Source organism: Mustela nigripes, chromosome 1, assembly GCF_022355385.1.
Source record: "Mustela nigripes isolate SB6536 chromosome 1, MUSNIG.SB6536, whole genome shotgun sequence".
In the NCBI taxonomy this organism is placed as follows: domain Eukaryota; kingdom Metazoa; phylum Chordata; class Mammalia; order Carnivora; family Mustelidae; genus Mustela; species Mustela nigripes.
In genome coordinates this window covers 146,060,916-146,080,355 of record NC_081557.1, presented here as the reverse complement: position 1 = coordinate 146,080,355, position 19,440 = coordinate 146,060,916, and the positions used below count along the sequence as shown (strand labels likewise).

Genomic DNA, 19,440 nt, shown 5'->3' with positions numbered 1-19,440 from the left:
TGCTTTTAAATAAAATTTATTTAAGTAATCCAAATTGTATCAGGATTTACTGTAATCATATGAACCTGGAGTCTTACATAAAAATATAACTTCACTCTCTCAGTGAAAAGGAATTTTTTTCTTAAAAGCTTAGCACATGGAAATATGAATTCCATGAATATGAGTTCACCTTCCTTATTTTGTACAAACACGGAGAAATATGAGATTTATATTAGTCTTATTAGCCTCTATAAACCAGTTACAACAAAGCTCCTTTAATCAGAGGAACTTCAAAATCTAATTAATTAGTACCTAATGGGAATAGGAAATATTTTACACTCATACAAAAGAAAAAGGCTTTGCTTTATTACAGATATGCGGGCACACAGCTTGCAACCTCATTTCCATAAACTCAGCTAGGATAATAAACACTGAAACAGAAAAATTCACTATTCCAGACCTCAAAAAGATGGTTTCCACTCTAGTGGGCACAGAATGATTCCCTTAATTGATTTGTGTACAGAAATAGAGAAATGATCACAAAATAATAAGAAAGTGAATTCCCTGTCACTTATCACTGCAACAGAGAATAGATCCTTTACCATCTTTGGAGGGGTCGTCAAATGGCCAGATCATAAAACCAGTTTTCTGGTCATTGTTGCCATTTTTTTGAGGAACAACTCTTGCTATGTACAAACTGGAACAAGAATTTAACTTGGTGATCTAACAAATCACCAAGTTCCAGATAAGAACCAGAAATGAACAAGAAATCATTATAAATAATAAAACCTAGTGAATCAGAGAGTCAGCCAAGGTAAAGTTTGATTGCAAATTAAAATAATTTCAGAAGGAGAGAAGGGGAGGGAGGGAGAGAGCGTGAGAAACCTCTTGGTTGGTTAGTACAGTGTTATGACTCACACAGATATAAACAACACGTGTCAAATATTTTAGTATATGTGCTACCGCAGTGAGCACGTGTCAAATATTTTATTCAACTTATTATAAGATGACAGAAACAGTGAGATGATAGGTGTGATTCAGAAAGAATTTGAGGATGTAGTTATTTATAGTCAACTTGATGAAGAAGTATTAACATAAGATTGTTAATTTAGTTATCAAAGTGCTTAATGTCCTACAACAAAATAAACTGCAAACTTCGGGTTATCTCTTATACCAGAAAATCATTTGCGGGACGCCTGGGTGGCTCAGTTGGTTGGACGACTGCCTTCGGCTCAGGTCATGATCCTGGATTCCTGGGATCGAGTCCCGCATCGGGCTCCCAGCTCCACGGGGAGTCTGCTTCTCCCTCTGACCTTCTCCTCGCTCATGCTCTCTCTCGCTGTCTCTCTCTCAAATAAATAAATAAAATATTTAAAAAAAAAAAAAAAAAAAAAAGAAAATCATTTGCAACTCTATTGGTCAAAAATATATAAGTTAACATGTAACCTCACTAAGTCTGGGAACTTTAATCAGTTGTAAGAGTGAGTTGAACAAAGAGCATTTTCCGAGATAATAAAATAAACCTCTAGAGGATCTGCTAAACAATGCTACTCCATATCTCTGAAAACACATGGTATTCACTTCTTTCTTTCTTTCTTTCTTTCTTTCTTTCTTTCTCTTTGGCCATATTTCACAGTTGTAAATACTATTTCATAATATACCCTATATGTACATCAACTCTAACAGATCTAAAACTAACTCCATTGTCATTCTTTCAAAATGGGTGTTTTTTTTTTTGACTTATTATTTTGGCTAAAGCCATCATTATATACTCAATCACCAAGTTCAAGGCTTGATAATCAAGCTATCCCCTCCCTAACAAAACCAGTACCTCTATAATCACCTGCTGTTGTAGATATTTCTTTTCCGAAGTTTTTGAGATCTGTCCTTGAAGTTTCATCCTTGCCATTTTTTGTATGTATTCCCTAAAGTCTCTGGGTGAGTGTTTTCAAACCCAAATGACTATCAGAATCACATGGAGTTTGTCATAAGACAGACTTAAAGGTATCCCCTAATTTCCCCTCAATCCTAGCATTCAAGATTTTGTGTGGGCACCATGTGGATTATTCCTTACCAATAGAGGAAGGCAAAGGTGATGGAAAGTCTCCTTCAAGATTATGTTACCTAAAACTGTAACTTCTGTCTTGCTAGTAGACTCTCTCCCTTGCTGGCCTTGATGAAGTAAGCCTCCTTGTAGGGAGAGCCTTATAAGAAGAGAAGTGGGGGGGCATCTTCCAGGCAACAGCTAGCAAGAAGCTATGCTCTCAGTCCATCAACCCACAAGTAACCAAATCCTACTCACAGCCATCCAAGCTTAGAAGCAGATCCTGACCCAGGAGAGCCTCAGAGGAGACCTTAGTCTTAGCCACCATCTTGATTGTAGCCTTGGGAGAGATCTGAAAGCAGAAAACCTGGTTAAAGTGCCTTACAGTTCTTTACCCACAGAAACTCTGAGATGTTTACTATTTTAGCTGAAAAGTTTGTGGTAATTTGTTATATAGCAATATGTAACTAATAAGGGGGCTTTTAAAAAAATATAGAACCTAGTCCTATGTGATTTTTTTTTAAGGTTGGGGTGGGAACAAGAATATTTTGAAATTCTTCATTTACAATCTGTCTTGATTGTAAATCACTGCTCTAGGTCATACTCCACTCTCAAAAAATTCTCTCATCACTACCAGAATATTCTTAAACAAAACTCAAAAAACAAAACTAAACTAAACACCTTTCCCACGCTTTAAATCCCTTGGTGACTATGGATTACCAATAAAATAAAATGCAACTATCTAGAGTAGAGTACAACACCTTCAATTATCTGACTATTATGTATCTCCCAGTATTATTTCCCAGCTGCTCTTGCAAAAAAGCATCCTAAACCTGCAGCTGGTTCTCACGTCAGATCCTTTCATATCTCAGTAGGCTTGCTACTGTTTCACCTGCTTAGAATTGCCACCCTCTATCCCAGCCTCCATCAAATAGAAAGCTATTCAGCTGCAGGATACAAATAAAAGGATCTCTATGAATCACATATTTGTCATAGGATTTACCACCTTGTGATATAATTAACTTCAAAACTTCTCTCTTGGGCACCAGACTGTAGGCTTTTGCATGACTTAGGCCCAATCTCATTAATCTCTGTTTACAACAACATCGTGAAAGATTAGATAGCCATCATATGCACACAGTAAATTCATGCCACAAAGTTGTTGGTCAGTGTAGTACAAAATGAATAAAAAAATCTGTGTTCAATCCTAGTTGCTCACAAACTACCATACAACCCATGTTGCTGTTGCCCTTATCTTTAACATATGTCTTTTTCCTGTTAATTCAATTTTTTATAAATCAAATAATGTGTTTCACTTTCACTGATTCTGTAGCAAATATTTTGTTAAGCAAAGAATCCTTTTGAGAGCATAAGGTAATTATTATTTACTTTATACAAAAATTTCACAGGATACATTTGAATTCAAATAAACACCTTAAAAATCCATATTTCAAGTCATAGAAAAAGCCATCTTTATAGTGCTCCTCAGAGGGAAAGTACCTAATAGATTACAGATTCTAGTCCTTACGGGGGGCTTAGATGCCCATTGTCAAAGTATGACACCCTTTAAGTGAAAGGGTCGAGAACATGGCTCTTCAGAGTTTTAAACTTTTAAGAAAAGCAACATGTTGATGACATATTTTGTAGTCATGAAGTAGACTAAATAAATGAGAGAATACTCAAGAACAAACAAGGAACAAACAGGGAACAGGTTCACTGCCACTTTCCTGTTATTTTTTGGCCTTTCCCTGCCCCTGTTTACAATTGGGGAAGAAGGGACAGATCAAGCTAAATCAAATGAGGATGCTTGTCCTATATTCTTGTTCCTTCCTTAGATACTCTTTTGTGATTTTTAAATTAAATCCCTGCAACTTGTGCTATCTGTACAAAAGAATAAACAGTTTAGGAATTGAGAAAATGTAAATAAACATTCCATGCACAATTCACCCAGAAATTAATTTAAATAACCTAAATCAGGATTGCTAAATATCAATGACAATTTACCCAGAGTTTAACCTGAATATTCAGACTTTAAGATACAAGGTTCTCTCTACGTTGATCAAATGAACAAGCAGCAGATGGCTTAATATCCAGGCCTCTTATCAGGAAGGAAATGAAGGAAAGTGGTAATTTCTTTTCCATTTCAATTCTCTTGTTTGTACACAAAAAGCACTAAAAAGTTACTGTTGTTGGATTTTGTTTCTCTTGGGGTCTGAAGTTGGGAAGAGAGGTGTTCATCAGGTAGTGAAATTGTCACACAAAATGTAAAACCGGAAATATTATGTGTTGAAGAGAGACACAGGGGGCTCACAGCTCTCTGACAGAGATATTTGACCTGCTAGGCTTGGTGCGGGACTATTTCCTATAGGAAGTAACTTCTCGTTAGTGACTTCTAACTCAAAAATTAATTAGGTGAAGAGATGTATCACCAAGAATTGATGTTGGATAATTTATACCTAAAAATCTCTATGGAAACAAGAGGTACTGTAACATTAAATCTGTGGGAGCGATGGGAAATGAATTGCTCAGCAATTTCTGAAGAACTGAAAACATTGGGATAATTCAGGTATTTTTTCTCACACCCTCTGCCATTATCCCTCATTCATTTATTTGCTCCCTTATTTATTGGTGTATTAGCAGGACACCCCCTTGATGAGCACTGGTCAAAACTAGATACACATTCACATGATCTGGGAAGCTTGCTAATGTTGCAGATGCCATCTCTCTCTCTCCTAAGAGTTTCCATGGCTTCGGACCAACCGGGGGTCTTGGAATCTGCATTACTATGAGGGACCTCAGGTGTACTTGATAATGGGAAGCCTAACACCATGGTTTGATAAATGTAGCCCTGGTTTATGGAACTGTATTCCTCATTCATATTTTCTCTGCTACACTTATCTAGATATAATCTTGTATTATACCTAGGATACAATACATAATCCACTGAACAGAAGGCAATATTTACATTTTCTGTATGCCTTCCCTGTGACAGGCAACTTAATTAATTGGCATCTCCAAACAACACAATTTCTTTATCAGATTTGATGTGTTAGCCAAGAACAAGATGAATGAATCGGTCAAAACCCTTATTAGAGCTATTTTTTATACTGCCAAAAAAGAGAAGAAAATGGCTAGAAGAGTATCACACTTTTTAATATTTGTTTTTACTTAATAGTATTGAGAGAATTACTCAGTGATGATAAGGAAAATATAGACTAAATGCCAGGAAATGGAATTTTCATTCAAGTGTGGTCTAGATGTTAAAGGATTAAATTGAACATCTCAGTAATTATTTTGAAGAGTCAACAAAATTCCTGAGCATATCACCCATGTGTGACAATGAGGTTTTCAGAGGGTTCGGAGGTTCAGCAGCTAAAATCCCGACGTAGAAACAGAACCAGAAGTACATCCCTTCTACATAATGGCTGGTGCCAATCATTCCACAGTTAGAACCCCTCTCTCTCAGGTTCACTTTTCTGGTAAGATTCCTCCCATAGCAGGCAACTCACATGAATTACCACGAAGGCTTTCCTGAGAAGAGGCTATGATGGAAAGAAAGAGAAGGGGAAAAAAAGAGAGAGAGAGAGAACATCCACATACTTTACTTTTTAAATTTTTAAGGGCTTATTCAAAGAGGAAAGGAAGATGGTGAAGAGAATGGACATACAGTAACGTAACGATCTCGGACAGAAGTGGCATCATCGTGGACTCAAAGAATGAAACTGAGGGAGATTATAGAAAGAATTCAGTGAAAGTAAATAAGAGTCTGAGAGAAAGGTGTCTATATCCTTTGAACGTGTGATTTTACTTGTGTCTTGATTTGAATTTGGAATAATAGTTTGAATTAGGGAAGAGACAAAGGTAACCAAAAAACATACCAGTATGGGCATAGGGAAAGGTTGTAGGTGCTTCAAGGTGGGGAGACTCTGAGTTGAGAATGGGGAGGACAGAATCACATGTGGGCACTCAAGTTCCTTCCAGTGCTACAGAATCAGACCCTCTCAGTTGTGTCATGTGTGACTCTAACATGGACCCCGATTTGGAAGAGCTACCCCGGCTCTGGGGTTTGAGGAACGAACTATGTGGCTAAAACAATAAATCTCCTATTCATTTTAAGAGATTTCATGAATATCTGAATAATGGATTCAGTACACTTTTATATGATATTTATTATTTTCTTTAGTCAAAATAAAAGGTGAGCTTAAGAAAGCTTGAGAAGAAAGATGAAAGAACAAAATCACAGTTCGCAGAGCATAAATATAGTTAGCTTTAAAGGATATTTCCCTCCTGGTCATTTTTCAGAATCTTATTTAAAATTATGTGGTTATATTAAACATACAGTTTTTGCATTTAGAAATGAATATTCTATTGTACTAACATCTTCTGCATTCGATAGTTTTCCTAGTAATGATTTTAGTAGAGCTACAACACTACTACAATAAAATAGAATATATACATATTTCTGATTTAAGCTAGTAAGTGTCCCCTCTCTTCTTTCCCTCATGGGCCTCTATGACCCTTCCCACCCTCCTTCCTACTTTCCAATCTAGGAGGAACTCAGTTGTCCATGCTAGGCTGGGACAAAGCAGAAGAGTTCACAGAGTTCTGTAAAATACAGGCAGTGTATGCCTGCCTATGCACACGAGATTTCATTGAATCCTCTTTCTGTAACTATTTCTAATATAGGTTCCCCAGAGTGTCTTTCACTAAAAATATATTTTCAAATCAAAAATTTCAATTCCAATTAAAAAGCTCCCATGATTAACCCAATGAAACAAACTCTTCTTACGTGAACAAAATGTGATTCCCAGTTAGATATGGCCTGAGGGCATACATGTCATGATGACTTGGAGGCCAAATCATAACCAAAAAACAGTGCCATTTATCAAGGAGTTGGGTACAAATAACTTCATAAGCACGTATGTCCTTAAAGTTTAATTTCCACTTGAAAAAACGATTTCAACATAAATTGATAAATAAATAATGTAATGTGTTTTCATTCTTAAATAGAGGGCTGCTTACTAATGGGATATATGTGTGTCTCTGGGGCCCTGCACAACTCCACATGTTTTGAAATCAATTTGGAAATGACTACTCTCATTTCCTTTACTCAGTGACTTTTCACACAGTGATTGTTTCTTATCTTGGCAGCCACTAAAAACCCAGCTTCCCAAAAATATGAGGTCATTGGGAGGCTTGTAGTATAACTTAATGTTGAAACTGTGAACTAAATTCCAGTGGTACTTTGTGCAGCATCTAATAGACACCAAGTATCTAACATATTAAATATGGTTGTGATTTCTTCGAAATTTAAAATATCACACGAGCTCCCATGTGAATTTGTTGTGGCAGCCTGGGCTTCCTCGGTGTATGGTTTGGGAACAATCGGCTTAGGGGCATCTGAAAATGTTCACTTCTGTGTTTCAGAGTCTATACCTAAAGAAAACATCACATAGTATGGGCACGTGTCAATAACTCTTCTTTCAGAGAGGGCAAATCAATCACCAAATTATCAAATGTCATGATTAATTTACTACAACAAGCTGATTTTAAATCATGTAATATTCCTTTGATATGAAGTAATATAAATGATGTTTTAAAAGATTTTATTTATTTATCTGAGTGAAAGAGAGAAAGAGCGAGAGCAGGGGAGGAGGGTAGAGGGAGAGGGAGAAGCAGACTCTCTGCTGGGCAGGGAGCCCGATGGGGGATTGGACTCCAGGACCCTGAGATCATGACTTGACCTGAGGTTGGATGCTTACCTGACTTTAACTGACTGAACCATTCAGGTATCTTTGTTTTTTTTTGTTTGTTTATTTGTTTTGTTTTTAGTTGGGAAAAAGCTAAGTAATTTCATTGACTTTCACTGTCAGATGCCCTTAGAAATTTCAATACATGCTTTTTCCCACCCCTCATTTTTCTTAAAGAGTTTTCAAGATTAATCTAAAACTATTACTGTGCTGTTCAAAATACTTGAGGCCATTTAATTATGGTTCTGTTTTGAGGGGCCTTAAGAAAACAGAATATGGATAATAAATTAAGAAAAAGCTAGGGAGAGATATCAGAAGTAATGAGATACAGGAAATATTTTGAAGATTTCCAAAGCCAACCTGTGGAATTTTGAGAACTAAGACTGTGTTCTTATTCTAAAGTATTAAGAACATACTTCTTATTTTATAGTTGGAGAAACTGAGGCTCAGAAAGATCAAATGACATTTCCAAATCATACAGCAAACAAACCAGATTCCGTGCAGTGCCCCAGATCCTGTGAGACCAACTTCTGGGCATTACTCAGCAATAACACATGGATAGAGCAGATCTCTCCACTGTTCCTCCTGGGCTCTACTACTCAATGAAAGTTGTGTTGAGAATGGTGTACTTAAATATTGGAATTGGCTATCAGGCAATATTATGTTGTCATCTTACCTGGGGTTTCTAAGAACCAGTTTAAGTACTATTCACTTTAAGTAAGTCATCATGGGAGAAACCTACCTAAAGTTGTTTATTTGCACCTATCACAATCACTGTGTTCACCGAAGTGCAGATATTAGAAACACCCCTTCTATTTTCCTCATGTATTCTTGCCCCAGGGTCTCCATGGACAGCGAAGATCTTAGATTTTGCAGTCTCTGGCCCTGATAATTTTATAGATTGCAAGCCAAAGCGGAAAAATTCACTGTGGAATTTCTGAGGCTACTGTTCTTTTCCCAGAAGAGTCCCTCTTTAATGGATGTATTACACACACACACACACACACACACACACACACACAGAGATACATCCAAAATACATATAAGGCAAAGGGATGACGTTGCTCTCCGGTCACTATCAGTTCCTTTCCTCCCCCTGCACACATGCCCTACTCCCCTGCAGAGGCAGAACATATTCATCTTCTCCCATTTCATAAGCTGAGCTGAGAGTCTTGCTTCACCCAAAGAATGTAGCTGAAGAAATGTTCTGGAACTTGGGAGATTTGATCATAAGAAGCCTTGCTATCCTTGCTTGGGTGTCTTAGAATACTCTTTTGAAAATTCTTTCTAGGGGAAGCCAAAAGCCATGCAGTAAGTCTGACTGCTCTGAGTTTTCCGTGTGTGAAGAGAGATAAATACGCATCCTCCAGCTACCACGGAGAAGCCAGCCCAGACCCACGCATGTGCGTGAAGGTACATCCCAGAAGAGACTCACGCAGCTCCACCCCTCCCGCTGAGGTCACACGGATTCGAGATGAAATCACCTAACTAAGCGGTGCACACATTTCTGACCCACCATGAGCAGCATGAAATCACTGTTTTATGCTACTCATTTTGGGGATGGTTTATCAAGCAACAATTTAAAAAAAAAAAAAAAAAACACCAGCGTGGGCATCGTATGCTTTTCTATGTCAGATGGGAGCACTGCCTTATGAGCCTAAGTATCAGTGGACTTGCCAGGAGACGGAAGCTTACTTAATTTGGTGTATCACTTACCATTGGTGAGAACCCAGTCTCTGTAAGTTTGAAGCAAGCTTAGAGAAAATTAAGTTTGGTTATTTTCCAGGCGAGATGCAGATGGTTTCTGTAATTTATGGCTTTTTGCTTATCAAGCTATCAACCAATGTTATATGTAAGGTCTCAGTTCTATGCAAGATTCTTTCTTATGTTGACTAGCTGTAGGTATCTGCCTTTGGCATCCTGCTATTGTGCCAGTGCCCTTAGTACTGAATTAAATATCGGTTATGTACTTACTATACATTTTGTTTGTAAATAATGGTTTTGACTTTGAAAAATTTACTTTGACATATGTAGATGATGGTTCTTCCCCAGAGGATTCTACATTGTCTTGCTATCACACATCCCGGTCAATGCAATGGAGAAGAAAACGGTATGCCTATGCTGGGGAAAGCCAAAAAATGGTCTCTAGCTAACTTTATACTGAGTTGTGTTACTTTCCCCAAAAAGCATTTCCCCGATTCTCCCAACACACACCACTCACAAAAAACAGACAAACAAAAAACTAACCATCTCTTCCTTGTGACCCCAAACTTATTATGTTAGAGTCCACTAGAGAATCTTAATCTGTTTGTGGTACTTCTTTACTTTGAAATGTATAAGACATTAATGGATCAGAGACAATCAGTGTCAGGTCTGTGTGTAATTCATGGTTACATGGATATTGTCTGGCACAGCACGTGTAACAAATTAGACACTGAATAAAGATTTGTTGGGAAGAGTTGTGAGCAGTAAAACATTCATATAGATTTTACACAATTCTTTTTTATAACAAAGAATAGTGAGTCCTGAATTAAATCCTACTAGCATTATTTAATTAATGTCTTAAAAAAATTTTACTTCAATAAGCTATTTTACCATCTCCAAAGTGATATGTAAAAATTATATATAAATCCTTAACTTCTCATCTCTCGAGAAGTACCCATAGTAATTTCATGAGAGAGAGCTTTGATTTCGCTTGCATTTGTTTGAGAAAAATTAAAAATTAAATTAGCTTTGAGTATGATTCAAAAAATATATATCAAATTATGTCTCTATATGCTGCAAGGATAAACACTTATTAAATAAAATTGAAATTTCTAAAAGGGTGCGTGTTTCCTCTTTAGCCATGGGCCTTCTGTGCATGTTTCAGATAATCAAATGAAAATTTGCATTGATTAAATTCTGAATTCCACATAAAAATGTCCCTTCCTTTGTTCGATGTTAAAATTTGAACTGTGAATCATTTGCATTTCAATATCGTTTTAGATTTGGTTCCTTACCAGTCTCAATATCCATTTGGATGATCACCGAAAGAGAAAAATCTCAGCAAAATGTTGCATATAGTGCTTACAATCCTGCTTAATCACTTTGAATCTGCAATTAAAAATCCAAAACAAAAATAAAAACTCCAAATCCAGAGAGAAAAATCATAGCAAATGATATTTATGCTCAATTTAGGATTTAGCATCTATTTCACTTGGAATGACTAGTTGCTTTTCCTTAGTGAGACACCTGTCTTCATAACATACTGCTGCCTACAAAATTTTAAAGAAAATCTAGCCAATCAGCTTCATGAAATGGATTATTTGATGACCGTTTTTTGCACATTCACACATTTACTGGCTCGCTTGCTATAAATGAGCCAAGGTTGCAAGGGTGTTGAAGGAAGCATTACTTTTTCATCTCAAGTGTGATTAGACCGTCCAGTTTTTAAAAACTGAGTTGATCTTAAATAAAGATTTGTTTAAAAAGTTAAAACACCTGTAGCTCCATTCATATAAACCAGTCTCTTTTTTCTGTGTCTACTTGATGCAAGTTCCACCATATCTGTTCGGATATTAACTTCCACTGTGCCTTTTCCTGCCTGAAAGGAAAGGTAGACACACATCCCATCAGAAATATACTTACAACCAACTGAGAATCAATATTATAACTAAATAGCCAAATTACCATTAGGATATCTAGGTTCTATAATTTTTACTAAAGGGAGTGCTATTGAAACTTTAACATGAATTCCTGTAAGTAGGACTTAATAAACCTAAGAATAAATAAATAATTGTATTTGTTGAACACTTAAATAAAGCAAGACAGAATCAGTTTAAATATCCTAAACACTGTAACTGTTAAGCTAATTTGATTATTAAAATTTCCTAACTAGCTATTAAGCTTCTTTTGTTTAGTCAGAGTTAAGTTCATTATTTTATTAGCATCACTGAGCTTTTCTTACATTACTGGGGTTTAGAGAATTCTTTGGGCTTGTTGCTCTCTCATTTGGTGCTCTGGAGCTTACTTTTTTCTCCTTCTGGAATCAGCTTCCACACTCCAGCTGCACTACAGTATTTTGTTTTGAACAGGATTTAATTCAGTTTGGTATGACTTGAGAGTTATTTAATAGTCTTTCAGGGAGAGCAAGGGACGCCTGGGTGACTCAGTTGGCTGAAGGTCTGACTCTTGGTTTCAGATCAGGTCATGATCTCAGGGTTGTGGGGCTGAGCCCCAAGTTGAGCTTGCTCTCCTCACTCAGCAGGGAGTCTGCTTGAGACTCTCTCTTCCCCTCCCTCTGAACCCCATGCCCCCCACCCCGGCTCTCTCACTCACTCTCTCTCTTTCCCTCAAATAAATAAATAAAAATATTTTAAAATAAAAAGTCTTTCAGGAAAACTTGACATTAAGGTGAGGAAAAAAAAAAAAAAAGCTTGCTTTCTGGCAGGAGTGACCCTAGGAAGAATTTCCATTAGGAATTAAAACACACTTTTTGTTTTTGGTGCTTTTAAAAAAGTTAAGTTTAAAATTCAGTTTCCTTTCACTAGCCATATTTCAAGTGTTCAAAAGCCAAAGGCCCAAAAGTAGCTGCGTGGTTACTTTATTGGACAATACAGATAGAGAACATTACCATCATTACAGAAAGTTCTATTGGACAGCAATGTTTTATAGATCATGTGTATTTCTTTCTATGTTTTTTTCCCCTGTTTTTGATTTTTATAATGGTTGTAAGTTACTTTAAACAATAAAATTATTTATGCCATGGGGTGGTGTATTTTGCTTTCAAAATAAATTTAGACTGAAGGAAATCCATATCATGATGTACTTCATCTAAAAAAAAAAAGCATCATAAATAGTCTTCTATACTAATGTTATCTAACTTTGTCTTTTCTAACAAAGAGTTTGTCTGAAATTTCTTCATCTTAACAACATAAAATACTGATCGTTCAGTTATTCGCCAAGTCATTTACTTTGGAGTCTCACTGAGAATACCTATTCAACCCAAAGTGGAAAAGAAAGTTACTTATTTGGCAATTAATCTATGGTTGTATTACTTTTATATTTATGAGCACTGAGGAATGGTTTGTGGGGGAGGGGAAATGGTGATTGAGCCATGTCTGATGTGCTTGAGGAGGTCCGTCAAACATCACATGCTCATATCAGAGGCGGCACTATTGGAGGCCCACCGACAAGACTGTGGGTTATTTACCCATCTCTATTTTGGCCTCCATAGATCTGACCTGCTTAGGGACTTTACTTTTCAAGAATTAATTTCTTTCCTTGAAAATTCGAAAGATATTTAAGAACATGAATTTTTGTTCTCTTAAAATGTCAGATCTGACAATATTGAATTTAAATTTTTACAAGGAAACTCAGTGGAATTAGCAGCCTCCTCCTTCAGAAAAGGCATGTACTTTTGTGCTTTCAACGGTATTGTTAACACCCACCACTCCCCACTGTCTCCCACAGCTTAGCTGGTGTATGCATTTATGTCATTGGCATGTCTGGTAGGCATCTGAATTGGAGTCCACATCCTATTTGAGGAACAGTGGACATCTATTCTTCTAAGCTGCTGAACTGCCTGAGGAGCTTAATGATTTGACACCAGAGAAATCAGGCAGCACCAATCCTGGCCTATTTCAATTTGTATTAATCTGCATTTCACTATTGCTTCCACAAACTTATATCAGCATCTCAATAGGGTTTATTGGCACTCATCAGAGTGGTTCCTGTTCCCATAGCACAGAGCATATGCACATCAAAAGGTATCAGTTAGACCTTAATGCACAAAAATATCATGACTTAACTGCCAAAACTATCCTTGATAATAAGACAAGCGATAAAGCAACTTTAACTTCAATAGATCAGTGTTTCATTCGGTTCTGTACTTTACTGGAAGAGAGTTAAAGAGATCATTTAATCTTCTCAGAGTTGCTGAGAAGATGTTTGTGGAACTATGTGTTTCCTAAAAGCGCACATGTCTGTATGGGAATAATTATGATAAATATTTGTATAAGAGTCCTAGGCAGCTTTTGAAAGCCAGTTGTAATGGAGGCAAAAATGTTCATAGAATCAATGTCAGTCAAGTCAGTTCAGCTCTCCAAAGCAATTAATCTGATTGCTTGTCTGTTTTCTTGCATGTTTTTGCGGTTGTTATTTCAAGGCATTCCTAGTCTTCCAAAATTTCAACTCCTTGGTACAGAGTTCACTCTTCACAGCAAATATATTAGGAAGTGCTGAATCTGTTGCATAAAACACATGTATGAACAAGGAATATTTCCCCAAGGTAAGTATATCTGCCAACATATTTTAAGTACAACTATGTAGAACATCCTGGATATTATTTGCAGTTCTGTTTAGTTTTGTTTCTTGGTAATTGAAAAGCCCAAATGGCTTCCTTTTATACAGAAATATGCTCCTGTGGCATAACTCTACATTAACCAGATGATCAATTTCAGATTACACAGTGTAAAGATCCTTACATACACAGTATTACTAGGATGTGAGCAAGCCCAGATAAGACTGAAAATCTAATCCTTTACAGGGGATGCCATAACTAATATTTTTGAAGAGGGTACTTTTGTCTTTTCTTTTTTCTTTTTCTCTGTTGACCATCCTCACTTCAGAAATGAAGAGACTGAGGCACAGAGGGAAAGTATTTAGTGCAAAACCTCAACACAGGATAGTTAGGAAAGACTGTGGTTTCCAATTTCTGGCTTTCCTTTTTTTAACATGGCATGCTCTGCTGCCCCCTCTAAAAATGAGCAAGGGAAAGAAAGACTGGTCGTAAATTTCTCTAAGGAATGGCTCTAAATAGAGCTTCTCGGGAGGAATCTCGAGGAAACAGACTCTGCAGCGTTGTGGACTGACGCAACCGTCCTGTTCTGCTCTGATCCGCTACCTCAGCTCATTGGGCTCAAGGCATTAGCAGAGGGCTTCTCCAAAAGAAGAATTCCAGAGGCCCGCACTCAGTGGCACAAGTGGCTTTGGTCATGATCGAAGAGCAAAGGATGTGGAAATCAACTAACTGGAGAAAGAGACTGTGATTCGTTTGTCACCCATTGTGTTCTCTTCCTATAGAGCTTTTGCCGGGAGCCGGAGCACACTGCCCCCAGATTGCCCGCGGGCTTTTGAATCTGAACCCGCAATACCTAACTTGTAAAACTGTCAGCAGACACCTGTGAAAGGAATTGCCCTCGGTGGGCAAAAGCACGTGAACTCGCTTTACCTTCTCGCGGGAGCACAGCGTCCGCCCAGTTAGAGGAGCACCAGCGCCCCGCGCTCCAGCCCCGGGCGAGGGTACCCAGGGTTTGTCCTTGGCACAACTGTGTGGCGTTTTTCTGTGGTTCTGCGCGGGTCCAGCTCCCCACCTCTGCTCCTGTGAGCAAATAAACAAACAAAAGAAGAAACAACTCCTGGTCGAAGTTGTGGGATTTTCTCAGCCCTTCCAAGGTGGAGAGCTTCTACCTCGGCATCGGCCCCCTGCAAGCCCGAGGTCTCCTCTTGCTCGCTGCACCAGGGACCGCTGCACCCTCGTCCGAGGCTGGGTGGGCGCCCCACAGTCGCTTTCGCCTTCGACTTTTCCCTGGCCAGTTTGGTGAACCCCGACTCCAGGAGCTTCTTACCGCGAAACTGAGGAGCGGAGAGCAAAGGGAGGGGTTTGTGGAAGGGAAAGGAGGTTGGGGTGCTGCACACGCCCAGAGTATCTCACTTGGGGTCACCTGGGAAGTGGGCTGAAAAGTAGAAGTTTGCAGGTGTTAGTAGGGTGGGGATCCGCGAGGGGGCGCCGCGCTGAGTAGGGTCCCGCCGCGCGGGCTTCCAAACCCGGAGGCAGAGGCTACACTGTGGACACTGTCCCCCTCTTTCGCCACGGAAACTTCCGTCCAGCCCTTGGCGCTGCGGAACTGTCGCCCCCCTCCTTCTGCACCTGTTTCTCTTCCTTCCAGGGAAGAGTTGCCGCACCCTCCACCCCCGTGCCTCCGCCCCCCACCGGCCTGGCATCCTCACTCGCTCACCCTGCTGCCGTGCGCGGCGCAGTGCGGTGCCCCAGCGCGCCTGGCCGCAGAGGTCCGCGGCAGAGCTGAGCAGCGCCAGCTCCCGGCGGCTCGGGTGCCTAGCGGACGCCGCGCTGCCGCCCCTCTCCGCGTGTCTCCCCGCGGCGCTGACGGTCCTGCACCGTCGGGAAGGACGCAGCGCAACTGGACTTGCCCCTGGGGACCTTCCAGTGGCCTCTTCGGATCCCAGGGCTGGTTAATCATCGCACGGACCGGCTGTGCACGTCTGGCTTCCACGTCTCAGCAGAAACGCCCTCGCCGGGGAAGTAAGTGTAAGTTCTAACTCTGATTCACATTCTGGGAAGAATACCCACAAAAGAGCTCTAGTCCTATGAAGAAGGTATGGGGGAGGTCCTCATTAGTGTGCGGACTCCCCCCACCCCACTCTCCTTTAGCCTGAAGGTAGGGGTTGGGGTGGTACCATCACCATTTTCTACTTTAGCTAGAATTTTCCTTTTCTGCTGAAGGTTTTTACTCTTTTTTTGACCTATTTAGAGAGAGGTCATCATCTTTCCAGAGCAGCAAGTTGTTACGGTTTCTGTTCCCCACCCCTTTTTAATCAAACACCTGTCTAAAGCAGAAGGTCATATTGGATTCGCTAAAGCTGTTCAAGAATAAGTACATTTATTTAAGCATTCATTGGTTTTGCACCAGAAGGGCTCACCCACTGGTAGGAGCATATGGTGCACGAGGAGGAGGCAAAAGTAAAAGCTTTAAGACGTTTTGTAGTGGGGCACATCATTTAAAGTCAGTGACATGAAATAGACAATGCTGTTGGCAAGCAAAGGCCAGAAGTTCAAACACAAAGAAAGTGATCCATTACCAGACCTTTAGGTGAATAGTTTCAACTTTCTGCTTATGAAGCAAAGAATCATGTCTTGTATGTAACATTCTTGGAGTCCACTCCCCTCTCTCTAGGACTAACAAGTATGGGCTGTAAGGCAGGATTCCTGGGAACTTTTTGCCTGAGAAACACTCCTGGAAGGTTTTGTGATTGACAAGATGTTAAGTTTTATTAAGCCACCTGTGGTAATAAGAGTACTGATGCAAAAAGCCCCGCAAATTAAAAAAAAAAAAAAAAGAAAAGAAAAGAAAAGAAAGAAAATTTAAAAAAGCCTTAACTCATTTTCCTATCCTATAAAGAAATATTTCTTCAACAGATACTGAAGATTCAGTTATTCAAGAAAACTCTACCATTCACAGTTCTAAAATGATTTGACCCAAGTGAATGCTTTCCATTGCCTTGTTTCAAATAAAGTGTTTTTACCCTCATCGACTCATCTTTTAATTGTTGTGCTTTTGAGTTTTGAATCAGTGAGCTCCCTCTATGGACTCCGTTTTCCTCTTCCACTTTTCTGGAAGCCCAACCCTAAAATGATACATTTGTGGGAGTGCTCTGATCTGGCTGAAAGCCAGATGTGTGCTTGAAAACAGTGATTAGTGCCCATATGCAAATTGCCTGTAGATCAATAACCATTTCTGTAGAGAAGCTTTAAGTAAAGGGCTCTGAAATAAAGAAAATGGAACTGAAAAGAAAAACCAAAATAAGTCAATAAACTAATATTCTTCTCTCTCAGGCTTACTCTCAATTTAGCTCATGGCAAACCTCAAACTCAGACCTCATGGAGTCTTGCTATTCCTGTTAATGAGTTGTCAGGATTGACTAATTGTGCTCTGTAAAGTCTCCTTTAGGTTCAGGGAAGTGGTGCAGCCTACCAAATACAAACTTGAAGATTTAGATAATGAGTTTCACTTTTTTCCCCCTAATTTCTAGAGAATGGAGGCAAATACAAAAGAGGGTCTAGGAACACATTATTTGAAATTTATGCAGACAGAACTAGAACATGTCAATGAAGCAAATATATATGAGTATATAGAAATCTCTCTCTCCCTCTCTCTCTGCAGTAAGACTCCAAAAGGGTGTGTGTGTGTGTGTGTGTGTGTGTGAGAGAGAGAGAGAGAGAGAGAGAGAGAGAGGCCCCTGAGATAGGAAGTTTCCTTATGGTGTATGCTGACTGGAACTTTTAATGCTCTAATCAGAGATTGATTTAAGTGGGACCTTGGAACAAGTCTTGCAGGGGTGGTTACCTGAGTGAGAGCCAGAAAATCAGCACGAGAATGTCATATCAAAGCAAAGGGATTCCGTATAAGCAATTATCTTAAGGAAAGGAAAAACATTATTACTTTGAATTTTGTTGACTTCAAGTATTTGGTAAAATTATGCTTTCCTTTACCTTCACGTTTGTTTTACCAAATTATTGAATACCATCAATGTGTTAGGTAGTGTGCTAAGGATTAAACAATGGATGGAAAAGATCCATTTTGTGTCCTGAAAGAGATGGCTAGGTGAGGAAATAATTGCATTATGGCTTATGCTTCTTGCAGTATTAGAAGTGGACACAGATTTCTGGGGTAACTGAGAGGCTTCCCAGTTCAGAATGGAGAAAGTAGAGAGGCATGAGAAAAGCTATGCATTGCTGGAATTGGAAACAGTTTAGTATGAGTAAAGCATAACATATGCATTTTATATGTCAGGAGGGATGAAGCCAGAAGATAGGCAGGAATTCATTCAAGAAAAGTGCTGAATGTCATATAATGGAGTTAGGATTATCTTTTATAGGCCAGTGGTATCAACGTACACGTCAAGAACCATTAGTGGGAGAGCAAATTAATGACATCATATATGCATGGTAACAGCAGATTATGCAAAACAGAACCTGTTCGAGAATGTGAGGGAGGGGAAATTAAATGCAGATAATTGATTCCACAAGTGATAAGCCGAACAGAGGCTATTGAGGCCACTCAAGGATTAGCACGAGCAAAGAGTCATTATTATCCCCAGCCAGAGGGACGCAGAGAGTAGGTGGTGTGACCAAAGCCCAGGGACCAGGGCCATCCACGGGACATAGAATCACTATGGACTAATCCTTTGGGAACCAGAGGCACAGAGGGGCTACTGAAGCACTGCCCAGAGGAGAGAGGGACAGAGAAGAAGACAGGGGCTTCTCCCTTCTTCTGTCCTCTAAATATCTGCCAGTGCCTCCTGTGATCATACTCAGCCAGCATCCCAGTGACGTGGGAGCCTGAAAATACAGTCTGCAAGAGTTAACCCTCCAGAGGAAGGGTAAGGAGTGGAGGCTGGGGGCCCACCCAGGTATTGTCTGTGGGCTGAATAAATATGACTCACCTGCCAAAGTAGGTAGATGTCATTATGATTAGTAAAAAACCAAATTTATTTGAAAGAAGTTCCGAATTAATTGTAGCAGCCTTTTTGTCATTATGACTACATTAAAAACTTACTATGATGTTGGGCTCTGGATGTTTTTATAAGCTTGAAAAGAGAATTTCACATTAGTAACCAATATGTTATTTTGTTTTAAGCAATCTGGAGACATGGGGGAAATGATATGATCACATTTGAATTTCAGAACAACACTTTTCATGTCAGAGTAGGCTCTTTCTTGTCAAAGGTAAGAGCCTGAGAGTGGAGATGCTGTCCTCTTGTCATTCCCCCCAGCACAAATCCTGGTTCCTGACATAAGTTTTCTTTTTCTTTTCTTTTCTTTTCTTTTCCTTTTTTTTTTTTTAAGGATTTTATTTATTTGACATAGAGAGATCACAAGTAGGCAGA

General features: G+C 39.2%; 1 protein-coding gene across 1 annotated transcript; it reads right to left on the bottom strand.

Annotated features, from left to right (window-relative positions):
* On the bottom strand, window positions 1–16,013 carry LOC132025352 (uncharacterized). The gene is made up of 5 exons (XM_059412502.1): window positions 15,771–16,013; window positions 15,223–15,488; window positions 14,984–15,133; window positions 2,282–2,375; window positions 1–1,328 (listed from the first exon to the last, which is right to left on the bottom strand). Exons 1-3 carry the CDS (start codon window positions 16,011–16,013, stop codon window positions 15,013–15,015), a joined length of 630 nt encoding a protein of 209 aa, XP_059268485.1. The 3' UTR covers window positions 1–1,328; window positions 2,282–2,375; window positions 14,984–15,012.
* Between the last annotated feature and the right edge of the window lie 3,427 nt (window positions 16,014–19,440).